The 25,785-nt window shown below is 40.4% G+C and overlaps 1 protein-coding gene across 2 annotated transcripts in view; it reads right to left on the bottom strand.

The window, feature by feature from the left end:
• LOC126236703 (nuclear fragile X mental retardation-interacting protein 1) overlaps window positions 1-25,785 on the bottom strand; it is a 142,812-nt gene that overhangs the window by 14,253 nt on the left and 102,774 nt on the right. For both annotated transcript variants that reach the window (XM_049946222.1, XM_049946221.1), the window contains one exon: window positions 307-719. In XM_049946222.1, the coding sequence (XP_049802179.1) occupies window positions 307-719 (413 nt within the window). The remainder of the gene's footprint in view (window positions 1-306; window positions 720-25,785) is intronic.

Genomic DNA, 25,785 nt, shown 5'->3' with positions numbered 1-25,785 from the left:
TCTCAGTATGTATGAGAATGTCAAAGCATCAGAAAGCTGACAAAGATTATCATCCATGGATACCAAAGAAGCACTCTCCATGCAATGCACTGAAAGAAACACTTAAGAGGGATTGGTTCTGGTTTTGACAGCTATATCCTTCATCTGTCTGTTTATTTCAAAATTCATTGCAAATTTTTCCCTGCTGTTACCAAGCTGTTCCTTTCATGCTGTAGTGTCCTGAGTGAGTAAATGCTTCAAGAGATATAGCATTTCACAGTTAAAACTTTTTATACATAAAGATCAAATGGGAAATAAGATCATTACCTTTTCAAGAAGTGTTAGTCGTCTTCGGTGTAAATGTATCTTCCGTTGAGGAGCTTGGGGCTGTCCAGTTTTCTCTGCACTCTGACCATTTTCTCCTTTTCCTTCAAACTTCCGTTTGCTAACCCGCTGCCTGTGAAAACGTTTTCTTTTTCGTCCAGTTGACCGTACAGGTGGTTGCTGCTGTTCTTCACTTTCAGACTGGTTTTCTGTGGGCTGAGTAGTTTCCAGAGCCTTCACTACAGGAACTTCTTCTGGTCCACTGCCTTCACTGTCATTTGAAACTGATGGCTTGCAAACTTTATTACTGGCAGGGGATTTACTTTTACTTTCAGGAGATACAGCTACAGCTGTTTCTGTATTTGTTTTCTTTGCATTGTTTTCAACTCCTTTAACATTGCTGTGGGATTCTTCTCCTGGAACAAAAAACAACAACAAATCAAACAACATTTTCCATAACAGTTTTGTTCAAACCTGTTGTTCAAAACTGATGCAATCGAGAGTTATTTGTCTGCATATGTCATAAATATCAAATGTTTAACGGAAATGCAAAGGTTTTTTACCATACAATTATGAAAAATGTTTATATAAAATAGATGACTATGGGGTTTGCAATGTTACACTGACACTGATAAGAATGGATGTCTTTAGTTTAACGTCATTTAATAAACCTTCAAAGGCAGTAGGTATAATTTAGACATTTAGAGCTACTTTTGTTTGGCAGGGAACTTGATGGAGCACTTCACATTTACATATTGCTAAAAATATCATTTTTACACAAAGCTTTACACGTGAATCAGTTGGTTGGATGCATAATAGTAGCTTCCCAGATTAGAAGTCATCTTTTAGTAAACCTACTTTTGTCCACTCAATGGTTATAAAACTGCAACTACAAATATATGAATGAAGGTGAGCTATAATTTAATTAATATAGAATTGATCACACTTAAATAATTTCTACCAAGCTTTCTGAGCATGGATTTAAAATGAAGCACTATATAAGAAATACAGGCTGATGGAGTATGTCACTCATGATCATTTTCCATGAACAAAGACCGAAATTTTTGGACAAGGCATTTCATTAAATTATGATGACAATGATGATGATGATGATGATGATGATTGCTTTGATAATCCGAGGTAAATTTTCTTTGTTTCATGCAAATCACTGCTCATGGCTATGTTGCAATAAAAAAATATTCTTCAGAGGGGGATAAAAAGGGTGAGCTTATTTAAAAAGAGAAGAAGAAGAAGAAGAAGAAGAAGAAGAAAACATTACTACTGCTAGTGGAAATGTGCAGGTCTACATCTGATCATCTGTTCATAAAATTATTACATTCAGAGTTTAAAAATTTTAATGCACGATTATTTTCCACATCAGATTTCCAAGTAATATCTCTATAATGCAGAGTAGTTGCATTTAATGACAGGGTAACTGAAATGTTTCAGAAATAGTGAAACAAGTTGTATTTTGAGTGTCAGGAAACACTGCTAACATTATCCGATGCTAAAATACATAGGGTAACTTGGACCAGATGGACGAAGGGAGACATTAGCAAAAGATATGCACAAGGAATGTTGGCTGATGTTCAGTAACTACTTTCAGAAGCAGGAGTGGGAGAAAAAGCTACTCTATAACAATTTGGAGACAAGCCTGAGCATAGCTTGGGCCACAACTCAGTGTTAAAAAGACTGCACCTGAGTACAGGTTGGGCCATGATAATCTCAACTGTGAGCCATCTATCACTCAAAAATTGGACTCATTCCATATGAGAACAATGTATGGTCATCTTGTGACCTGCCCATTGACTGGTGCTGCTTCTGTTGTCAACTTCCAGAATTATTAAAAACCACTAGGGAACGTGATAGCTGCTGTCATGAATGGCTCAGGCAGTATGATTGCAGTGACATAATTTTGTGATGTACTCGTTAAGTTTTGCAGTTGGCTGTAATTCTGCTACAAATATGTCACGTCTGTTGAGTGAGCAAAAAATTTTGAGAACTTGAGAGGAGCAAATAAATTCACCATCCAATTTTTTCTTGAGCAGTAACTACTTTAAAATTCATAATTTATCAGTGAACTAAAGTAAATAATAAAAAAAAAATCTTGGTGCTTGGTCATTTTTGGCATGTATTATTCTTGGTGATATATCAATATACATATGTACCAGTAAGACTTTAACTAACAACACAAATGGCCTGTTTCCTAGGCCCAAAATTCTTCTAAGTGGCTGGTCTCCAAAGTGTTAATGGAGGCTGAATGGTGAATGTACGAATTAACTGTAACAGTGTGAAAATTGTATATGGTTTATAGTTATAATTGGATGGGACATGATAACGATATATCAGCTGTATCACACTTACAAATAGATGGGCAAACCATCGGTAATGAATGTGGTCAGACATTTGTAGTTGGCAGTAAATTTTCCCAGTTAATTCACGAAATAAATAAAATGAAATGAAAAATTTACACTCACAACAGCAATTACAGGTAAAACTATCCTGCTGCTTTGAAGTGGTTTATGAGACCAAGAATCAGATTTTCGCATTTCTCTCTGAGCATTGTCATGAGAAGTTCATTGTCACCATTTCTCAGCATTGTCACAATCTTTATGCCCATTATTCAATATTAAGCACGATTTCTAAGTTCTGGACACATTCATAACATTGCCGTACTTGATTACCATGGTGAATATTACTAGGTGTAGTACTCAATGCCTGTAAAAAATGAACAGTGCCTTACATTGCACACTTGAATGGAACTTCAATAGCATATCTGACTGTCATAACTTTTTCTGCTTTTGTAACTATGCTACTAGGGAGCTCTAAATGTCACAATATAACTGCTAAAACATTTTTTTTCCAAATGAATTTCACATATTTCTAATGAAAATTTCATGTTGGCCAAACAATTAGATGTCTTCCTGAAAAATAAATGACAAATGCAAGATGTATTTATCTTTTTGATCAGCCACTTTTTTACATAAGTTAGTTGTGCTTTGTGTGAACACTTGTGGCAGCAAAAATTACTCAAGATTCTATTGTACAATACTTTATTTCTTAATTCATCTAAGGAACACCTTAAGATAATATAGGATTTGTCATCATAATATAAAGAAAATAGATAGCTCAAAACATGTATAATCATATATCAGTCGCCTATATTTGTGACCATACAATACATTGTTATTCTATGAACCACAGTATGTAGTAGTTGAACTGCACTTTGTAATCTTGTTCACTGATTTATGTTATGTAACCAACATACCTTCCTTTGCCCTTTTTTATTCTCCTTTCACCCTCAACCTTTCCTTCTATTAACAACAGTAGAAATATACACACATCAAAATAGTTTTGCATTATCTCAGTTTTGAGAGTTCTGGAACCTGTACAGAAAATTGGAATAGAGATCAACATAAACATCATTTCTGCCATTTTTTACTGATCATGAAAATCACACATTGCATGTTGTACAACCATACAGCGAGACCTTCCGAGGTGGTGGTCCAGATTGCTGTACACACAGGTACCTCTAATACCCAGTAGCATGTCCTCTTGCATTGATGCATGCCTGTATTCGTCATGGCATACTATCCACAAGTTCATCAAGGCACTGTTAGTCCAGATTGTCCAACTCCTCAATGGCAATTCAGAGTGGTTGGTAGGTCATGTCATTCATAAACAGCCCTTTTCGATCCACCCCAGGCATGTTCGACAGGGTTCATGTCTGGAGAACATGCTGGCCACCTAGTCAAGCAATGTCGTTATCCTGAAGAAAGTCATTCACAAGATGTACACAATGGGGGCGCGAACTGTCGTCTATGAAGACGAATGCCTCGCCAATATGCTGCCAATATGGTTGGACTAATTGGATGAATGATGGCTTTCTCGTATCATATAGCCGTTACTGCACCTTCCATGACCACCAGCAGCGTACGTCAGCCACATATAATCACCCGAAGACAGCAGGGAACCTCCACCTTGCTGCGCACTCGCTAGACAGTGTCTCTAAGGCGTTCAGCCAGACCGGGTTGCCTCCAAACAAATCTCCGACGATTGACTGGTAGAAGACACATGCAACACTTATCAGTGAAGAGAACATAATGACAATCCTCAGCGGTCCATTCGGCATGTTGTTGGGCCCATCAGTACCGCGCTGCATGGTCTTGCGGTTGCAAAAATGGACCTCGGTATGGACGACGGGAGTGAAGGGTGCATCATGCAGCCTATGGCACACAGTTTGAGTCGTAATATGACATCCTGTGGCTGCACGAAAAGTGTTATTCAACATGGTGGCATTGCGGTCATGGTTCCTACGAGCAATAATCCACAGATAGTGGTTATCTACTGCAGTAGTAACCCTTGGGCAGCCTGCGTGAGGTACGTCATCGACAGTCCCTGTGTCTCTGTATCTCCTCCATGTCCAAACAACATCACTTTGGTTCACTCCAAGACGCCTGGAAACTTCCCTTGTTGAGAGCCCTTCCTGGCACAAAGTAACAATGTGGACATGGTCGAACCACAGTATTGACCGTCTAGGCATTGTTGAAGTACAGACAACACGAGTTGTGTACCTCCTTCCTGGTGAAATGACTGGAACTGATCGGTTGTCGGACCCCTGCGTCTAATAGGCACTGTTCATGCATAGTTCTTTACATCCATGGGTAGGTTTAGTAACATCTCTGAACAGTCAAAGGGACTGTGTCTGTGATACAATATCCACAGTCAACATCTATCTTCAGGAGTTCTGGGAACTGGGGTGATGCAAAACATTTTTTTGATGTGTGTATATTTGGCATTCCATAAGATATATCCTCTTTTTAAAAGTTACTAACATTTCTCTGTTTACATATTCTTCGCAATACTTTGGTGCTGGATACTTTTGCTGTCCAAAGTATTTTAAGCATTCTGTGGCAAATTCACATTTGAAACAAATCGATCTTCCTTGCTACTTTTAAATGTAGCACCCATCCTTCAGAATTGCATAGAAGTACAGACCAAATATAGGACCTTACAAATTGAACTTTAGCTCTAGGTCTGTATTTCTGAGAATTTTCTCAAATTTTATGAAAGCAGCATGGGCATTCTCTATGTGACATTTTATCTCTGTATCTGATCTCCAGTCTTTCCAGAGCCTTGTTCCAAGGTACTTAAACTTGTCAACTCTTTGTATTAAGAAGCCACTGAATCATAGATCTGCATTTGTAAAGGAGTTGGGCTGCCATGTGTCTTTTTGATATTAATACTGAGACCTAGATTACTGCTTCAATCTCTTACTATTTCAACGAGTTGTTGAAGATCACCTGAGTTATCAGCAATCCATATTGTATCATCACTACAGCAAAATGATGCTGATAAAGACTACATTAACCTTTATGCCTTTTTCTATATCACCAAGTGCTTCCTGAAAAATAGTCCGAGTACAGATTCAATAACAGGATTGAAAGAACACATCCTTGTTGGACTCCTCCACAGGTGTTAACCAAGTTGGTGACCTCATTATCAAACTTAACCTATGCTGTCCAATTCCAATACAAATTCTCGATACAGCTGATGCATTTATGATCTATGTGCATTCTTTTGAGGATTTCCGTCATTTTTATGACATTACACTCTATTGAAAGCTTTTCCATGATCAATAAAACAAAAGCCAACATTTTTATCCTGGTACAGCAGTTTTGCAGTAGAACTTTTAATGCCACTATTGCATGTCTTTTATCTAAAGATTTCCCACACCCAAATTCTGTCTCACTAATCATTTTTTCAAATTTTTCATATGACCTTTGGTGGATGACTTCCAGAAATATTTTTGTGGTGTCACCGTCAGACACCACACTTGCTAGGTGGTAGCTTAAATCGGCCGCGGTCCATTAGTACATGTCGGACCCGCGTGTCGCCACTGTCAGGATCGCAGACCGAGCGCCACCACAAGGCAGGTCTCGAGAGACGTACTAGCACTCGCCCCAGTTGTACGACGACATTGCTAGCGACTACACTGATCGAAGCCTTTCTCTCATTTGCCGAGAGACAGTTAGAATAGCCTTCAGCTAAGTTAATGGCTACGACCTAGCAAGGCGCCATTTGTACCATTGCATGTATCTCAAGATAGTCTCACTTGTATCATCAAGAATGCTGTATACCAAAGGACGATATAAAAGTTAAGTGTTCTAGTAGCTACGTTCTTTTCTTTATCACATTCATTACAAATCCTGTTCCAGACTTCGCGCCAGTCGGCGTGTGTGTACGTGTGCCCTTTCGGCTACCTGTCACTGTGGACTGGCTGCCTTAACAGTCCACTACAATTTTCAAGGCATGGGTTATAAGACTAATGAGTCCATGACCTTCAGATTTTCTTGTATTCTTCTTTTTTCGAAAGGGAATGAATGATAATAGCCATTGGGCAGGATAATGCTCTGTATCGTAAATCTGTATAAGACTCTAGATACCTTCTTCACCAAGAAGTTGAATGAACTCCACTGGAATTCCAAAAAGTCCTATTGCTTCATTGTCTTTTGGGTATTGTATAGCTTTCTCAATTTCTTTTTCCATAATTCCAGGTCCTGTTAGATTTTTGTTCCCAGAAATCTCAACATTTCGTTTACCATCCAAAAACACATTCTTAGTACAGTGTTCCCATGTCTCTATCTTTTCCATAGCATTAATAGCTATTTCATTAACTTTGTTGACTATCAAAGAGACATATTTTCTTCTATATAACTCTGTGGTTTCTTTTAGGTTTTTATGTAAGTTATCATTATGATATGAAGCTTGCAAGCTTTCAATTTCTTCACATTAATGTTTCAATCATTTATTTTTTGTTGCTCTAACCTTTGACTTCATGTGTTTCTGATAACCACATTACTGTAATGTAAGAAAAATTAGTGGATTGCAGCCATAGCAGCAATAATAAATGGTAACATAAAATCGAATGTGAAAAACTGAGTTAAATCTATCTGGGATCTATGCTCTTGGTGTTCATCAATCAATGAAATAATTTCATTATTCAACCATCTCTCTCTCTCTCTCTCTCTCTCTCTCTCTCTCTCTCTCTCTCTCTCTCTCTCCCCCCCCCCCCCTTTCTGCCCCCCAAGCTTATCTTGAGCAGTGGTTATCACAAAGTTTTTCATCTCTTCCCATACTTCAGTACAGTTTTCTTGACCAGAGATGTCATTGTTATTACCACCTTACAGTTGATATCCATGCCCACTTCGCTTCTCAATTCAGGCTGTTTGTTTTTTCATAAGCCATATTCTTTTGCTGAGTTCATTTCCTGTGTTTTACTTGTTTTGTTTCTAGAGAGCTGCAAGTAGGTATGTGTCAGGTGCAGTCAAACGGTATATCTGCTCTACGATAAGTGAATGCTCTTGTGATTTGAGTTTCAAAACACTTGTTGATCACAATATACCCTATCTGATGATGATGATGATGATGATGATGATCATGGAGCTGGTTATAATGCTTGAAAGTCTGCCTAGCAATTATAAAAAAAACCACCACCATGACGCACCAGACTATGACATCGAAAAACAATTAATAAAAATGTGAAACTGCCTGGGTAAGCTATCCATCAGAACATACTGATCTCCCTTCCCCAGAACTTTAGGCACAGGCCACACAGTACACAACACTTCAAAACTGGTGTTACACTGGTGTCAGTATCAATGAGGATGTGACAGATCTCTTGTCAAACTAATGGCTGCCCTAAATGTCGGAAAATAGAACACACTTAGCCAAAATATGATGAATTGAATGTGACATATCACAAACCTCACAGAATGGGGAATCCTCCCAACACAGGAGGAAACCTGACTTTAGTGGGCAACACCCTATGTGCAGTCTCATGAGCAGCTCTTCATTCCATCAGTGTGGTTGATATTAAGCCCACCATGCCCGTGTGGTCGATTTGAGTGACCATAGTTTATCATTTGCCACTCCCAATCATTTTATTTGCCACTGATACAGGATTATTCTGTCAGACAATGAGATAACAGCATTCCAGGGAACAGCATATAAATCCACACCACCATTCTTATACCCTTCTTTGGCTGCTTTGTCAGCTTTGGCATTTGCCTATACCCCAACATGCCCAGGTACCCAGCATAATACCACCTCCTTGCCTTGGTGTCAGATCTGCAAGGTGTCATGGATGATATGAGTCAACTGGCCAGTTTGATACATGTGGTGGACCACTTGTAGTGCACTGAGTCAGTCAAGAGTAGTTGAGAAACTTCATACTGTGATATCTTTGAATTCACTTTAGTACTGACATCATATTCTGGAAGCCATACTTGGAAAATACTATCATGGAAAACAGCTGAAGAACCTAGTGCATTCCCTTGCTGGGAGCCATCCACATACATAATGATAAAATTGAAGCAATGTGTAAAACCATGAACTGGTGTTTTCGTGTCCAGTGTCAAGCATAAAATCACTTTGTGGCTCTAAAGATACAAGGGTTCCATACCTGGCTGCATATTCAAAGATCTGACATATCCCGATCCACGAGACAGTTGGTAGCACGTGTCCCAAATGACTCTGTCGCATAGGGCCAATTCCTGAATAACCATTCACAGTTGGGGTTGCCAATGACTGAGGCAATGCTAGGATTTTCAGGGCTTGCTGGGACAGAAGGGTGCACTGTCGAGTCTGGAGTGTTGGTTCACCACCCCCTGTACATATACTCTGAACTGGGCCAGTCTAATAGTATCCAGTTCTACATCTACATCTACATCCATACTCTGCAAGCCACCTGACGGTGTGTGGCGGAGGGTACCTTGAGTACCTCTATCGGTTCTCCCTTGATATATGAATGCCCTCATGGTGGACAGCATCAAACATTTCGAGGTAGGATGGATGAATCATGCAGCCACAATTTAATCATGCTTCGGCAAACATCCTGTAACACTGCAGGACGTGGGCCTGTCAGCTACCTGCACCTTTCCACTGACAGAATGGGTAGACTGGGAAGCAGACTTGAAACAGGGTTCAAACATGGAGCAGAAATAGATATACAGTTGGAATTATTAGATGACAAGGTAGAGGATCAGTTACAATGCATACAGTCCATTAAGACAACCCAGGACATTATGAAATGGCTCCGAACAGTAGAAACCACGGCTTTTTCTTTTTCTTTCTTTCGTCATGAGTCTTCTGACTGGTTTGATGTGGCCTGATATGAATTCCTCTCCTGTGCTAACTTCTCCATCCCAGACTAGCACTTGCAACCTACGTCCTCAATTATTTGCTGGATGTATTCCAATCTTTGTCTTCCTCTACAGTTTTTGCCATCTACAGCTCCCTCTAGAACCATGGAAGTCAGTCCCTGATGTCTTAACAGATGCCCTATCAACCTGTCCCTTCTCCATATCAGTGTTTTCCACATGTTCCTTTCCTCTCGTTTATGTGCAGAACCTCTTCATTCCTTACCTTATCAGTCCACCTAACTTTCAACATTCGTCTGTAGCACCGCATCTCAAATGCTTCAATTCACTTCTGTTCAGGTTTTCCCACAGTCCATGTTTCACTACCATACAATGCTGTACTCCAGATGTACATTCTCAGAAATTTCTTCCTCAAATTAAGGCCGATATTTGATATTAGTAGACTTCTCTTGGCCAGGAGTGCCCTTTTTGCCATTGCTAGTCTGCTTTTGATGTCCTTCTTGCTCCGTCCGTCATAGGTTATTTTACTGCCTAGGTAGCAGAATTCCTTAACTTCATCTATGCATTACTAGAGGCTAAAATGAGTGTGCAAAAATTGACAAATAGAGATACAGAAACAATATCATTCATAACTGATGAAACTGAAGTTTGTTTACAAATGCTGGAATGCCATAATGAACACAAAGAAACTACATTACACTCAAAGCTGAATAATACCTACAACACAAAAGATGTCCCCTATTCAGATATTGTAGAAAGACCAGCAAACATTAGGTCAATGCCTAGTAACAATAACAACGGGCTCCTGCAATTATTGTCCAATAGAGACAATACATCCACTCAATACTGCCAACCAGAAAGAAAGAGTAGGGATGAGAAATCAATTAAGAGCAATCAACACAGTAGTGTATGTAATGGTTTATGTCAACACTTAGTAAAGTAATCAACAGTAAATTTCCTCAATTTACACTAGGTGGACATATACAACCTGTGCTATTTCTCAAGGCATTTCAAGGTATGTTACCCAGTACCTGGTCGAACCACAGAAAAATCAGATTCGCCGTAAGCCATTCATCATGAAATGCTGCACAATGGCGTATGTTAAGGCTACACGATTTCAAGTCTTTTATTGATTTTGAAACAAAATTCAAAGCTACATACTGGAGTGTGGAGCACAAAAGAACTGCACTTGAAATTATTGGGGTCGAAACCATATAACAGTGATGAATGGACAGGATACAGAGATTCTGTTGAATTCAATTAAATAAAACCAAATACCGTGATGATCGAATTTGTGAGGAGCACTTATTAGAAGTTATGATCAGCTGCATACCATGGAGTGTATGTATAAGTTATTAGGGAAGGGCTGGGGAAAAGCTGACAGCCTTTTAGAATATTTGGAACAGCCAGATACAATAAAAACCCAATTGGAACATTAGGACAATAATTGTACAAACACAGTTAGGGACAGTAGACAAGTCCAAGCTAACAGGCAGTTTATGGGACAAAGAGAGCAGAGAAATGAATATGAAAAACAACGTAACAATAGATTGAGATGTAGATGGAGAGATGGTAAGTGACATACACCTGGCAGAGGTCAGGAAATTTGAAAATTTCATAATAACATGCAGAGGGAAAATGAAGTTTCGGAAGAGAGGCTTGATCTTCTGAAGCTGTTTCAACTGAGCCAGTATCACAGGAAACTGAAATGATTAGGTATGACAAAGGTGATATGATGGATGATTTACTACATGTCAACAAATGTATACCTACATGTCAACAAATGTATACCTGAAAATTACATCCTATCAAAGTTATGTGGCACAATAGGAGAGGTACCAGTAGCTATAATAATTCATTTGGGCAGTGTAATTTGTCTTGTGGTCCAGAATTTTTTAATGATTTATAATCTGATGCGTATATTCCTGGTGCTGATGGTCACTAGAGTGATGTTGGTGGGAATTACAGGAAAAGCAGTAAATCGGAACAGGCAGGAATATTAATTAATTTTTCTATTGGCACATATAAGTTCATTTACCTGATGTTCCCTGTATCTGATTTAAACATCCCTATCCTTCTCAGAATGGGCTATTCTAATACTTCTATTACATTTTAACACTTATACTAAAAAGGTTCACACAATTAAAGCTTTCGGCCATAAAGGCCTTTGTCAGCAGTACACACACACACACACACACACACACACACACACACACACAAACACACACACACACACACAGAGAGAGAGACAGAGAGAGAGAGAGAGAGAGAGAGAGAGACATCTGCAGTCTCAGAGAGCTGAAACCACACTGCGAACAGCGGCACAAGTGCATGATGGGCGTGGTGACTGATTGGGAGTAAGGAGGAGGCTGGGGCAGGGAGAGGGAGGGATAGTATGGTGGGAGTGGCGGACAGTCAAGTGTTGCAGTTTAGACGAAGCGCAGGAGAGAAGGTGCGGAGGGGGGAGGGGGTAAGTAGCGGAAAGGAGAGAAATAAAAGAAATTAAAAGACTGGCTGCGGTGGTGAAATGACGGCTGTGTAGTGCTGGAATGGGAACAGGGAGGGGCTGGATGGGTGAGGACAGTTACTAACGAAGGTTGAGACCAGGAGGGTTACGGGAACGTAGGATGTATTGCAGGGAAAGTTCCCACCTGCGCAATTCAGAAAAGCTGGTGTTGGTAAGAAGGATCCATATGGCTGTGCCCTATGGATGCGCCTGGTGGTCAGTGTGAGTTCGTGATATGCACCATTAGTGCTGATTTGAGACTGCGAGATCGTGTGTGTGTGTGTGTGTGTGTGTGTGTGTGTGTGTGTGTGTGTGTGTGTGTTTATATAGCAATACATATAAGGCTAAGAACTGAATTGCTAAAGACTAGGTTTAAATAATAATAGTTTACAGGTAAAAGGAAATTAGATTCTGTTTATATTGGTGTGGTGATTTATGTTGGAGATATTCCAGGGACACCAGATGGCTGCTCATGATGTCAGAGAAGGCAGGGGCTCAGATTTGCAGAGCAGTGTGGTGTGCCATGGCACTTCATCCATGGGTTTTTTAGGTTAGAGGATTCCGTCCCTAGGCCGACAAGATGCCTCCTGAGATGCAGCAAGGTAGGAGTAGGCAAAATGCAACAGGGAATAACAATATTAATGTGCTAATAGTAAACTGCAGGAGTGTCTATAGAAAGGTCCCAGAACTGCTCTCATTAATAAATGGCCACAATGCCCACATAGTACTAGGGACAGAAAGTTGGCTGAAACCAGACGTAAACAGTAATGAAATCCTAAACTCAGATTGGAATGTATACCACAGAGACAGGCTGGACAGTGAAGGGGGAGGCGTGTTTATAACGATAAGAAGTGCAATAGTATCGAAGGAAATTGATGGAGATCTGAAATGTGAAATAATTTGGGTGAAGGTCACGGTTAAAGCAGGCTCAGGCATGGTAATTGGATGTCTCTATAGGCCCCCTGGCTCAGCAGCTGTTGTGCCTGAGAACCTGAAGGATAATTTGGAAAATATTTCGAGTAGATTTCCCCACCATGTTATAGTTCTGGGTGGAGATTTTAATTTGCCGGATATAGACTGGGAGACTCAAACGTTCATAACGGGTGGCAGGGACAAAGAATCCAGTGAAATTTTTTTAAGTGCTTTATCTGAAAACTACCTTGAGCAGTTAAAAAGAGAACCGACTCGTGGCGATAACATATTAGACCTTCTGGTGACAAACAGACCCGAACTATTTGAAACAGTTAACGCAGAACAGGCAATCAGTGATCATAAAGCGGTTACTGCATCGATGATTTCCGCCATAAATAGAAATATTAAAATTTCAGAGTACCTGACGGCTCAACACAAAAGTTTTGTCTCAAGTACAGATAGTGTTGAGGATCAGTGGACAAAGTTCAAAACCATCGTACAATATGCGTTAGATGAGTATGTGCCAAGCAAGATCGTAAGAGATGGAAAAGAGCCACCTTGGTACAACAATCGAGTTAGAAAACTGCTGTGGAAGCAAAGGGAACTTCACAGCAAAGAAACATAGCCAAAGCCTTGCAGACAAACAAAAATTACGCGAAGCGAAATGTAGTGTGAGAAGGGCTACGTGAGAGGCATTCAATGAATTCGAAAGTAAAATTCTATGTACTGACTTGGCAGAAAATCCTAAGAAATTTTGGTCTTATGTCAAAGTGGTAGGTGGATCAAAACAAAATGTCCAGACACTCTGTAACCAAAATGGTACTGAAACAGAGGATGACAGACTAAAGGCCGAAATACTAAATGTCTTTTTCCAAAGCTGTTTCACAGAGGAAGACTGCACTGTAGTTCCTTCTCTAGATTGTCACACAGATGACAAAAAGGCCGGTGGACCTGATGGGATACCAGTTCGATTTTACACAGAGTATGCGAAGGAACTTGCCCCCCTTCTTGCAGCGGTGTACCGTAGGTATCTAGAAGAGCGTAGCATTCCAAAGGATTGGAAAAGGGCACAGGTCATCCCCATTTTCGAGAAGGGACGTCGAACAGATGTGCAGAACTATAGACCTATATCTCTAACGTCGATCAGTTGTAGAATTTTGGAACACGTATTGTGTTCGAGTATAATGACTTTTCTGGAGACTAGAAATCTACTCTGTAGGAATCAGCATGGGTTTCGAAAAAGACGGTCATGTGAAACCCAGCTTGCGCTATTCGTCCACGAGACTCAGAGGGCCACAGACACGGGTTCACAGGTAGATGCCGTGTTTCTTGACTTCCGCAAGGCGTTCGATACAGTTCCCCACAGACGTTTAATGAACAAAGTAAGAGCATATGGACTATCAGACCAATTGTGTGATTGGATTGAAGAGTTCCTAGATAACAGAATGCAGTATGTCATTCTCAATGGAGAGAAATCTTCCGAAGTAAGAGTGATTTCAGGTGTGCCGCAGGGGAGTGTCATAGGACCGTTGCTGTTCACAATATACATAAATGACCTTGTGGATGACATCGGAAGTTCACTGAGGCTTTTTGTGGATGGTGCTGTGGTATATCAAGAGGTTGTAACAATGGAAAATTGTACTGGAATGCAGAAGGATCTGCAGCGAATTGACGCATGGTGTAGGGAATGGCAATTGAATCTCAATGTAGACAAGTGTAATGTGCTGCGAATACATAGAAAGAAAGATCCCTTATCATTTAGCTACAATATAGCAGGTCAGCAAGAAGCAGTTAATGCCATAAATTATCTGGGAGTAGGCATTAGGAGTGATTTAAAATGGAATGATCATATAAAGATGATCGTCGGTAAAGCAGATGCCAGACTGAGATTCATTGGAAGAATCCTAAGGAAATGCAATCCGAAAACAAAGGAAGTAGGTTACAGTACGCTTGTTCGCCCACTGCTTGAATACTGCTCAGCAGTGTGGAATCCGTACCAGATAGGGTTGATAGAAGAGATAGAGAAGATCCAACGGAGAGCAGCGCACTTTGTTACAGGATCATTTAGTAATCGCGAAAGTGTTATGGAGATGATAGATAAACTCCAGTAGAAGACTCTGCAGGAGAGACGCTCAGTAGCTCGGTATGGGCTTTTGTCGAAGTTTCGAGAACATACCTTCACCGAAGAGTCAAGCAGTATATTGCTCCCTCCTACGTATATCTCGCGAAGAGACCATGAGGATAAAATCAGAGAGATTAGAGCCCACACAGAGGCATACCGACAATCCTTCTTTCCACGAACAATACGAGACTGGAATAGAAGGGAGAACCGATAGAGGTACTCGAGGTACCCTCCGCCACACACCGTCAGGTGGCTTGCGGAGTATGGATGTAGATGTAGATGTAAAAAAGTTCTGTAATTGTGGAACTTAGAAACGATGGAAATCTATGTATAACACAGAACTGAACTTGACTCAGAACTGTACTGAGAGTCTATTCTTATTATTGCTTGTAAGAAATTATTGTTGATTGGAAGTTAAACCAATCTGTAATTGGGCTAATAAACCTTGCTTGTGTACCTACCAGTGCTTGTTACTAAATAATAGTAGTCATTTCACAGGAAAAGTCTGGTGGAAGGCGGGCACCTCTGAAACGAGTGAGAAGATCGCATCAAGGGGGAGAGAATTCTCACACCTCCCAGGAGTTCCTCTTCCATTCCCTTATCAGTCACCTCATTTGTGCTCTCACTGATGTGAAGGAAATGGCATTATCTGTAGTTGGATGGTGTTTGAACTTGCACAAAGTTGCACACATGAGTGTGATTGCTGAGTGGCATTCTTCATTTCATTGGCCATTACCAGAGGTGAGGAATGGGATCAGTGGCAGTTTGGTGGATCACACAGATGATATGGTCCCTATCTCCAGTCCATATTCCTGTTTGAAGATGGCCTGCTGACTGTCACAACCAAGTCAGCAGGTTCCACATCAGAAGATGTTCCCTACAATATAGATTAACAGCCATCATCGGTGCTTTCAACGTGTATGTTCCCTGAGTAATAACACTGTCTTAAACAGTTTAAAACAGTGCTATTACTCAGGGAACATACACGTTGAAAGCACCGATGGTGGCTGTTAATCAGTTGAAATCGATTTGCAAAAGTAAATAAAGAAAACATGATCTTGCGACTGGTTGCTGCTTATTTGATAATTTTTTAAGTACCTTACAATACTGTTTGTAATGGGCTACTGTAGCTCTATTGTGACTACTTCTAACACTTTTATATAATTCCCACTTTGTTCTACATGATATCCTTATCCCACTAGTCAGCCACCCGGGCTGCGTATTACCACTAGTACCCCGTTTAGAGCGTCCTAATGGAAAGCAACTCTCAAATAACATGAGAAATGTGTTAAGGAAAGCATTATACTTATCATCTATGTTATCGGCACTATAAACATCCTGCCACTCTTGTTCCTTGACAAGGTTAAAAAAAAAACACTCTACTGCTGTTGGATTAACTTTCCTACATAGTTTGTAATAATATGTGACATTTGTTTGAGTACAAGAGCCTTTTAGTGTTAAAATTTGTGCATCATGATCTGAAAGGCCATTCATCCTTTTACTAACAGAAGCCCATCTAGTAATGAAGAATGAAAAAAATTATTGTCTATGGCTGTGCTACTGTTCCCCTGCACCCTAGTTGGAAAAAACACAGTTTGATTCAGCTCATATGAATTTAGGAGATCTACCACCATTTTTTTTCTTGCACCATCATATACAAAATTTATATTGAAGTCACCACATATAACTAATTTCTGGTACCTCCTATAAAGGGAATCAAGAATCCTCCCTAGCTTGAGCAGAAATGCTCTGAAGTCAGAGTTTGGAGACCTATAAACAACAACAATTAGAAGTTTAGTTTCACTAAATTCAACTGCCCCTGCACAAGATTCAAATATCTGCTCAGTGCAGTGCCGTGATATGTCTATGGACTCAAATGGAATACTGTTTTTTTTTACATTCATAGCCACTTCCCCATTCCACAAGGAACTCCTTGAAAAACAGCCAGCTAATCTGCATCCTGATAAAGGGAGCCTCTGAATTGTCAAATTATTTAAGTGGTGGTCCAATATACCAATAATTTCAGAGTCAACATCTATAAGCAGTTCACTAACTTTATCCCTAATGCCTCTTACATTTTGATGAAATATGCTAATTCCTTCTCTACTTGGAAACATGATGTCCTCTGAAGGCAAGCCCTTAGTTAGAGGGACTTCCTTTAAGCAGGCATACCTATCAGCTGACTTCAATCTAAAACAGGTGCAGCTCTAACACCAACTACTACAGGAGTTTTTCCATGAGTTTTCCCACCACCACTCACTACACTGTCACCTATAAGCTTTGCCAGCCTCCCCTTCCCATATCTATTGAGGTGCAGGTCATGCCTAGAGAAACTCTATCTACTGATAGACTCAACTGGCACCACTGAAATGTGACCCACGCCCTCTGCCATCAGTGCCCCCTCCAGCCTCATGTTAACGCGCCTAACAGCCGTGTTAAGATGAGGCCGATCATGATGTTGAAACAGCTGCACGAAATGCACATTAGTGCCACCAGTTTGAGTAGCTACCTTTACCAGATCACCACCTACATCATACTCCCCATCCCTATCAAGACTGCTCCCTGCTCCACCCACTATCACTACCTGATATTCCTCTGTAAAATTCCTCCATAACTCCCCTATGCTGTCAGTCACCTGAGCCAACCCTGCACTAGGCTTCACAATGCTGGTGAACTGCTACTCACTCTCTAGCACTTCCTGCAACTGCTGGCCCACACCTCTACCATGCGAACTACCTAGCAGCAGAACCTCCTCCTTTCGGTTAGACATTGCAAACCTAGGCCTCCTAACTGCTGAGGACTGCTGCATGTTCCCAACATCTACAGCTACAATAGGATCCTCTCCAGTCAATTCTGACAGTTGGTCAAATCTATTGCATATATGCAAAGTGTAACTGTCTGAATACCTCCTCCTCCTCCTCCTAGCTGCCTTCTTGTCAACTGCCAGTCCCCATTCCAGTTTTTTGCCATAATGAAAAACTAAAACCTAAATCAAAATATTATGAATATGAAAATTAGCTGCATGTCAAATAACAACACAGACAAAAATAAAGTCTTTCAGGGACTCAGCTAACAAAATAACACTCATAACCACCCACTCTAAAAATTTATGCTGATTACAAAAATGTTGAATAATACACAAAAACAAATCCAAACAGACAACAATACTGAGTAACACAAGTAGGGCCTATGTACCCTAGAAAATGTGCAGGAAAGAGGAAAAATAACAATCGATACAGCACACATGACTTCCTGATTTTTATAAACATTGATACTTATGTTGATTAGAACCTATTACTGAGCAAACCGAAATGGTGGGTTTTCAAAACAAGTGTCTTCAGTTAGATGACAATAACTAAAAATTGGGAAAATAATGGAACAATAGAGAGGCGGAAGAAAAAGTGGAAAATTGGGAGTCTCCCACCAAAACTGGTAGAGTTAGCTGGTATGGCCAAATGCATATACTCTTACATTAATCTGTGGTCTGGGTTCGTGTTGAGGTATCACACTACACATCTGGCTTCTTAAGAGCAGATGCACAAGGAGTAGTTAACAATGGAGGTTGTGTAGCTTTGAAAGCTTTAGTAGCTCCGCCATTGGGTATGTACTATATCTTACATCATAAGATGCCTAAGAGACAACACACTCCAGACCAACAACAGAAAGGTTTATTCACAAAACAACAGGGTACTGACGAAACAAAAACTTCTTTCCACATAAATTAATGCAAAGCCCTCTCAGTCTTCTATCAGGTGTGCATCAGGAAAACAGCAAAGTGAATTAAGATGCAGGGACTTAAAGACTAATCCAATGAAGTTTCCCGTCAGAATGAAGTAGAGTGTACTAGGCAGAAGCTGGCCAGATACTTTCAGGGGAGTTCCGAAGTCCCACTGCGGTGGCTCCTACTGGCCTCCAATTGAGGGGCTAGGATTAGCTGGCACATGAGTGGTCCAGAGCATCAGCAGAGAACTGCAGATGATTGAAATTGTACCACTATGAATAGCCACTGTACAGAGGTACACTTACAAATCTCTTTCCGCATACGTGACTCAGTGGAGGGAAGTATCCCCGGTGAGAAGGACCTCCAGTGACACTAGGCCTGCTGTCTACCCGTTTCAATATGACTGTCGCTGGTGACCAAAGTCCTGGGAGGTGACACCCTGGAGTTACATGTGTAAATATGGGATGCTTCTCCACTCAAAAGGTTGCCCATCCTTCAGACGTACTGCTGATATATGACATCTCTCCCCTGCAGGAAGATAGAGGGAGGGAGGGGGAGTGGGAGGGGGAGGGGAAAAGAGAGAGAGAGAGAGAGAGAGAGAGAGAGAGAGAGAGAGAGAGAGTAACCAGTCTCGAAGTCTGGGTTGTTCTCCCTAGTGTTGGCAGGTCGCCCTGGCATGTGATGGTCCAGGGCACTCTGACCTACATCCATCAGGGTTGACCAGGGGGTGTGTGCTGGATGGCCCCTGTGTGCTGTTAATGGCAGAGGGGCCACCATAGGAGGCACTTGGGTGAAGCTTCTGGCTATTGACTAGACCAATCTGGTACAAAAGACAGGTGCCGAGCCTGCATTGGGATACAATTGTCCATTCCAGTGACGGACTTGGTTCAGACATTTTCAGCTGCAGGAACCATTCGAGAGATGGACCTCTACCATTGCCTGTCCGAAGAATCGCATTGTTACTGCCAGAGTCCAATAGTGACTGCGTTGAGAGAACATCACGGCCCAGATGTCATCGCAGAAGGAAAAACAGTGCAAACAACCCCATGATGGTGGCACCGTTGGCTGTTATGCATGTAGATGGGAGAATTGTGATAGCTGTGGCCACCCATTGAATCATTCAGCTGGACATGTCCCCTCATGCAGGGTTGTCCGATAAGAGGCCAAAACGATGGAGAGTGCATCATCCAGTGAGTGGTGACTGTGGAGCTTCAACTATTGATCCTTAAACATTTGGATGAAATGCTCTGCTGGACTATTGGATGCAAGGTGGATAGGTGTTGTGTGATGTGAGCAATTTCATTGTAAGCACAGAAGGATGTAACTTGGTGGATAAAATCGAGGCCCGTTATCCATGACAAATGTTTTGGGAAGATCTTGTAACATCCACGTGATAAATTTTTGGCTACAGTGCGACGAGAGGAAATTATGGCTCTAACAGTTATAAACATTATCTATTCGACATATGAAAAACAGTGAAAACTTATAAATATTAATTATTTATATAATATTCTACGATGTAATTGGAAATATCAATGTGTATCATACAAAGACAATGATAATTGTAATTTCCTTTTATGATCTGCGTTTGTCTTCCTCTGTTTTTACCTTTTGTTGGTTGGCTTTTGTAAGTTGCGGACGCATATCAAACTGAGGTCTGTTAAGAAATTGTAATTATTTGTTAATTATTACTTGAAAATAGAGTTCATTATTATTATAAATATGAGTGATTAATTATTTGTAACTCTAATTCCTCTCTCAGTAAGCATTATCTGTGTTAATTATTTCTTTCCGCTGCAACGAGCGCAGCCATTGATGATAGCAATTTGTATTGCGTGTTTGTCTGTGTTTTCCTTAGAAACAAATCAAATGTTTGCTTGACGAAGTCTAAATAGTGCACAGTACGAAAGTAGATTTTATAGTGTTTAATAACCATTTTAAATATTTACTTATTTGCTCTAACAATAGAAAGTCTCTATCAATTGTCTGCCGCCATCTTAACAATTATCTCAGCGGCAAATTCAAATTTAAATTACGCAACTCTGCAGAATAAATGCCGAAGGTGATACAAATGTGTAAAAATAAATGTGCACCGGTGGTCCCGAACTCATTTTAATGAAAATAATTCGAATCAGATTGGTTCTTAAAAAACAGTGCTCATAGCACGAACGTTATAACAAACTTTTATAGCTGATGTATGGAGCCGATGGAGAGTGCATCATCCAGTGAGTGGTGACTGTGGAGCTTCAACTATTGATCCTTAAACATTTGGATGAAATGCTCTGCTGGACTATTGGATGCAAGGTGGATAGGTGTTGTGTGATGTGAGCAATTTCATTGTAAGCACAGAAGGATGTAACTTGGTGGATAAAATCGAGGCCCGTTATCCATGACAAATGTTTTGGGAAGATCTTGTAACATCCACGTGATAAATTTTTGGCTACAGTGCGACGAGAGGAAATTATGGCTCTAACAGTTATAAACATTATCTATTCGACATATGAAAAACAGTGAAAACTTATAAATATTAATTATTTATATAATATTCTACGATGTAATTGGAAATATCAATGTGTATCATACAAAGACAATGATAATTGTAATTTCCTTTTATGATCTGCGTTTGTCTTCCTCTGTTTTTACCTTTTGTTGGTTGGCTTTTGTAAGTTGCGGACGCATATCAAACTGAGGTCTGTTAAGAAATTGTAATTATTTGTTAATTATTACTTGAAAATAGAGTTCATTATTATTATAAATATGAGTGATTAATTATTTGTAACTCTAATTCCTCTCTCAGTAAGCATTATCTGTGTTAATTATTTCTTTCCGCTGCAACGAGCGCAGCCATTGATGATAGCAATTTGTATTGCGTGTTTGTCTGTGTTTTCCTTAGAAACAAATCAAATGTTTGCTTGACGAAGTCTAAATAGTGCACAGTACGAAAGTAGATTTTATAGTGTTTAATAACCATTTTAAATATTTACTTATTTGCTCTAACAATAGAAAGTCTCTATCAATTGTCTGCCGCCATCTTAACAATTATCTCAGCGGCAAATTCAAATTTAAATTACGCAACTCTGCAGAATAAATGCCGAAGGTGATACAAATGTGTAAAAATAAATGTGCACCGGTGGTCCCGAACTCATTTTAATGAAAATAATTCGAATCAGATTGGTTCTTAAAAAACAGTGCTCATAGCACGAACGTTATAACAAACTTTTATAGCTGATGTATGGAGCCGAAATTAATTACGCACGAGTTGCGAAGAGTATTGTTTCAGGTAACATATGTCAGTGTTGTGCGTGGCTAATATTCAGTGGTTTCAATGATCATTTTGCTGAAGATTACTGTTTCCATCATAATCCATAATTGTACAGAATCTGTTGTATGAACTGTGATTTAGTGACACTTACACAAGTTACAGACAACACTTTAACACGACGTTAACTTGGAGTTCTTTAGCAACTTCATCAAATCTTTAGCCGGGAGAAAAATTATTTAGTAATTACTCAATGTAATAAAATAAGATTATCATTTCCATTTACAAATTAGTTAAATACCAAACCACTGAGTAACCCAGCGAACGCCACAACTTTCAATAACAAAGATTCATGTCAAGGCTTGGATCACACATGTAGAGGACGGAGAGAACATCCAGGAGACATACGAAACACCACACCCAGCATTGACCATGACCAACGGTGAATGGCCCAAGAAAGGGCCCACAAAATTCGGATGAAGCTGCAACCAGTGTCAATGCCTCCTGCCACATGCCACTAGAACCACTTGTTTGCTTTTGTAGGATGTGCAGGCTGCCACCATGGCAGCAATGTCAACATCCATCCCTTTCCAACACAAATGCTGACATGCAAAGCATTTTGTTCGCGTGACGCACCAACGACCACGGTGAAGCATTCTCCTGCTTCACCATGGTCACGGGCAATGGAGGAGGAATGACCACCCTAGTTCGGCCTTTTATGGTCTGGAGCAGCAGACCACCACTGCAGGCAGAGAATTGGTGCATACAATGCCAATAACTTTGAACTTATGGGTTGAGCACCATCTGGTGATCCAATGGCTATCTCTACAGGACCAAGAGCAGCAGCTCGCAAAGAATCAGGTCTTCTGCCAAAAGCTGGACCACTAATTTGGCATCTATAGGGAGCGAGGCAGCGACTACTTCATAACTGACAACCAAGTAATAGCACATTTCCAGATCAGTCTAAAAGGAGGAGTTATGATCTATTGGCACTCATGAGAGTAAGTCAGATTTGTCGTGGTCAGTCACAGAACAGAATGATACTAGATATCATAGGAATAACTGTTGAGAAACAGTGAGCCAATTTTGTGGGAATGTTCCCAGGGTAGCAAAGATTTGTGGTCTGTCAACAGGGTAAAATGGCGACCATACACTTAGTCATGGAATTTTTTTTAAAGCAAAGATGTGGCCACACACTCCTTTTCTATTTATCCATAACTAAACTGTGTCAGTGTCATTATTTTTTAGGCAAAAGTGAGTGGTTGTTCCAGTCTGTCGAAAATGTGCACAAATACAGCTGTTAATCCGTAATCAGATGTGTCTGACGAGACAACCACAGGGAGCGAGGGATCATAAGCTATCAGATGTTATTTCTCAGGGTGCATCTACATTATATTGGAGCAGTTAACAAAGCCTTTACAGAAGTTACAGGTGTTATGCAATTCAGTCACTACAGGATCATTAGTTAAAAATCTTACATACCAGAAGTTCAGGTAACTGGCGTGTTGTGACAGTTTCAACTAGAGATGTACCATTACAAAGTATTTTCAAATAACTTCCGGGAATTCAGCCGGGTAACACTTTCAGCGACAGCCAATATTTCAGCAGGAGAACACCCCAACAATTTCAGGGCAAACTGCAACACACAGCTGATGTACAAGCAAATTCTCACACCGAAATATCAGCAGTCGCTGAATTCTCAGAGGTTATTTGAAAGTTGTATATGCCAGGAGAAACTCAGGTCTTACATTACAAAGTAATTTAACACTTTTTAAAGACCCAAGTAACCCTTCAATCCCATGTGAATACAGAAAGGGGAGATCATTTCAAATGTTCCCTCTAATCTGTTGATTATAATGAAAGTATTATGGTAGATCAGTAATTCCGAGACTACTACTTGGGTGGATTGGCCAACCAAGCTCTCTTTGTTGGTTCGGAATAGGTGCATGACTGCACACCCATCCCAACAGGAGTAGATTTGAGTTTAAGTTGCTCTATATGAATCCCAGGAGTCACTAGGAAAACAAATTTTGACTTAGGCAGAGCCTCGCATTGCTGAGCATGCCTTATACAATACGGAGGCAGCTGGTTGCCGACTAGAGGTTGCCGACTAGAGGCTGCCTTACTCAACAGCCATTCACCTCCCTCAGCACATAGCACACCTCAAGGTTGAGTGGTTTTTTAAAGAGGTGTGTACCTTGTGGTCTAGGCAGCGAAGCCAAGGTCTCTGTTCTATGAAACAAGCAACGTTCCATTGCCTGAAGTACACACAAAGTTTACGGTAGAAGAAGTCTGGCAGTGCTGACCAGTTCAAAGCTCAGAAGTCTGGAGTCACTGGGCCCATAGCCAACCGCTGCTGGCAGAGTTCCTTGGGAAAACAACAGCCCTCCTTCCCTAAGTTTAGGACACTCTTCTTCAGGCTTCTTCATTGAAGCCCATCCGGCTTGGGTGGCCCTGCCAGTAGCTAAGCTACCGCATGCGTAGCTCTCAATGTCACTGTGGCACGCAAACCCTCTCATCCAGCACTAAAGGTGCCTATGCTAAGGCAGCATCCCCAGGCAGTGTAGCCTATCTGGTTATGAACAATGTTTTCTTGGTCGTATGTTGGGAATTCCATGTATACAGTCAGTGAGGTGGTAATTTGAACTTAATACTAGTGCATTTCATTTTTTCTTCTTGGCAGAATTTAATGCACCTACGACAAAAGGCCATGCCAGATCTCCATATCTGCCATTTCCCTGTCTCCCATTATTATATTAAATTTGTCATGTTTCATCAGAATAAGTACTTCCTTGATGTGGTCATATAAAGTGTCCACTTCTTGCTCATTTGTGTCTGCTGTTGGGGCATACACTTTAATAATGTTCAGTTTCACTGGCTTGGCACTAAGTTTTTAACAATACAAATCTATGACAGCAGGGCAAAATGTGTAACACTCTCAGAAATGCACTCTCAAGACTACCAGGTGTGCCAGTACGAGATGAGCGTTAAGATACAAATGTGTCGATAGGGAACATTTGTTGTGAACGAGCCTTAATTTTTTGTTTGTTTGGTTGGTATGACACCTGTCAAAGATATTTAGTATACATCAAGTCATGGAACAAACAACATCATATGTTTTCATCGTGTTAACAATGTCGAATTTTGTACCAGAAAGTGATGATTTACGGAAAGCATTAATTTTTTGTTTTCATATGAAAAAAAGTGCTGCAGAGTCACATCGAATGCTTGTCGAGGCATATGGTGATCATGCTCTATTAGAAGCAACATGCAAAAGATGGTTTCAACGGTTCAGAAATAATGATTTTGATGTAAGAAATGAAGAACGTGGACCACAAAAAAAGTTCAAAGACGCAAAATTGCAAGCAATATTGGATGAAGATGATACTTTGAGTCTGAAGCAAACGGCAGCAATGCTAAATGTTGCACAACAAACAATTTGTGACCATTTGAAAGCTATGGGAAAGACCCAAAAATGTGGGAAATGGGTGCCACATGAATTGAATGGAAGACAGATGGAAAACCGAAAAACTATTTGTCAAATTTTGCTTCAAAGACATGAAAGAAAATCAATTTTGCATCAACTTATTACTGGTGATGAAAAATGGATTTATTTTAAGAATCCTAAACGGGAAAAATCATGGGTTAATCCAGGACAACCATCAACATCGACTGCAAAACCAGATCGATTCGGCAAGAAGACAATGCTCTGTGTTTGGTGGGATCAGAAAGGTGTGGTGTATCATGAGCTTCTAAAACCCAGTGAAACTGTGAATACTAATCGTTACAGACAACAAATGA

Source organism: Schistocerca nitens, chromosome 2, assembly GCF_023898315.1.
Source record: "Schistocerca nitens isolate TAMUIC-IGC-003100 chromosome 2, iqSchNite1.1, whole genome shotgun sequence".
Classification (NCBI taxonomy): domain Eukaryota; kingdom Metazoa; phylum Arthropoda; class Insecta; order Orthoptera; family Acrididae; genus Schistocerca; species Schistocerca nitens.
The sequence above is the reverse complement of the archived record's forward strand: the minus strand, read 5'-3'. Positions and strand labels throughout refer to the sequence as shown.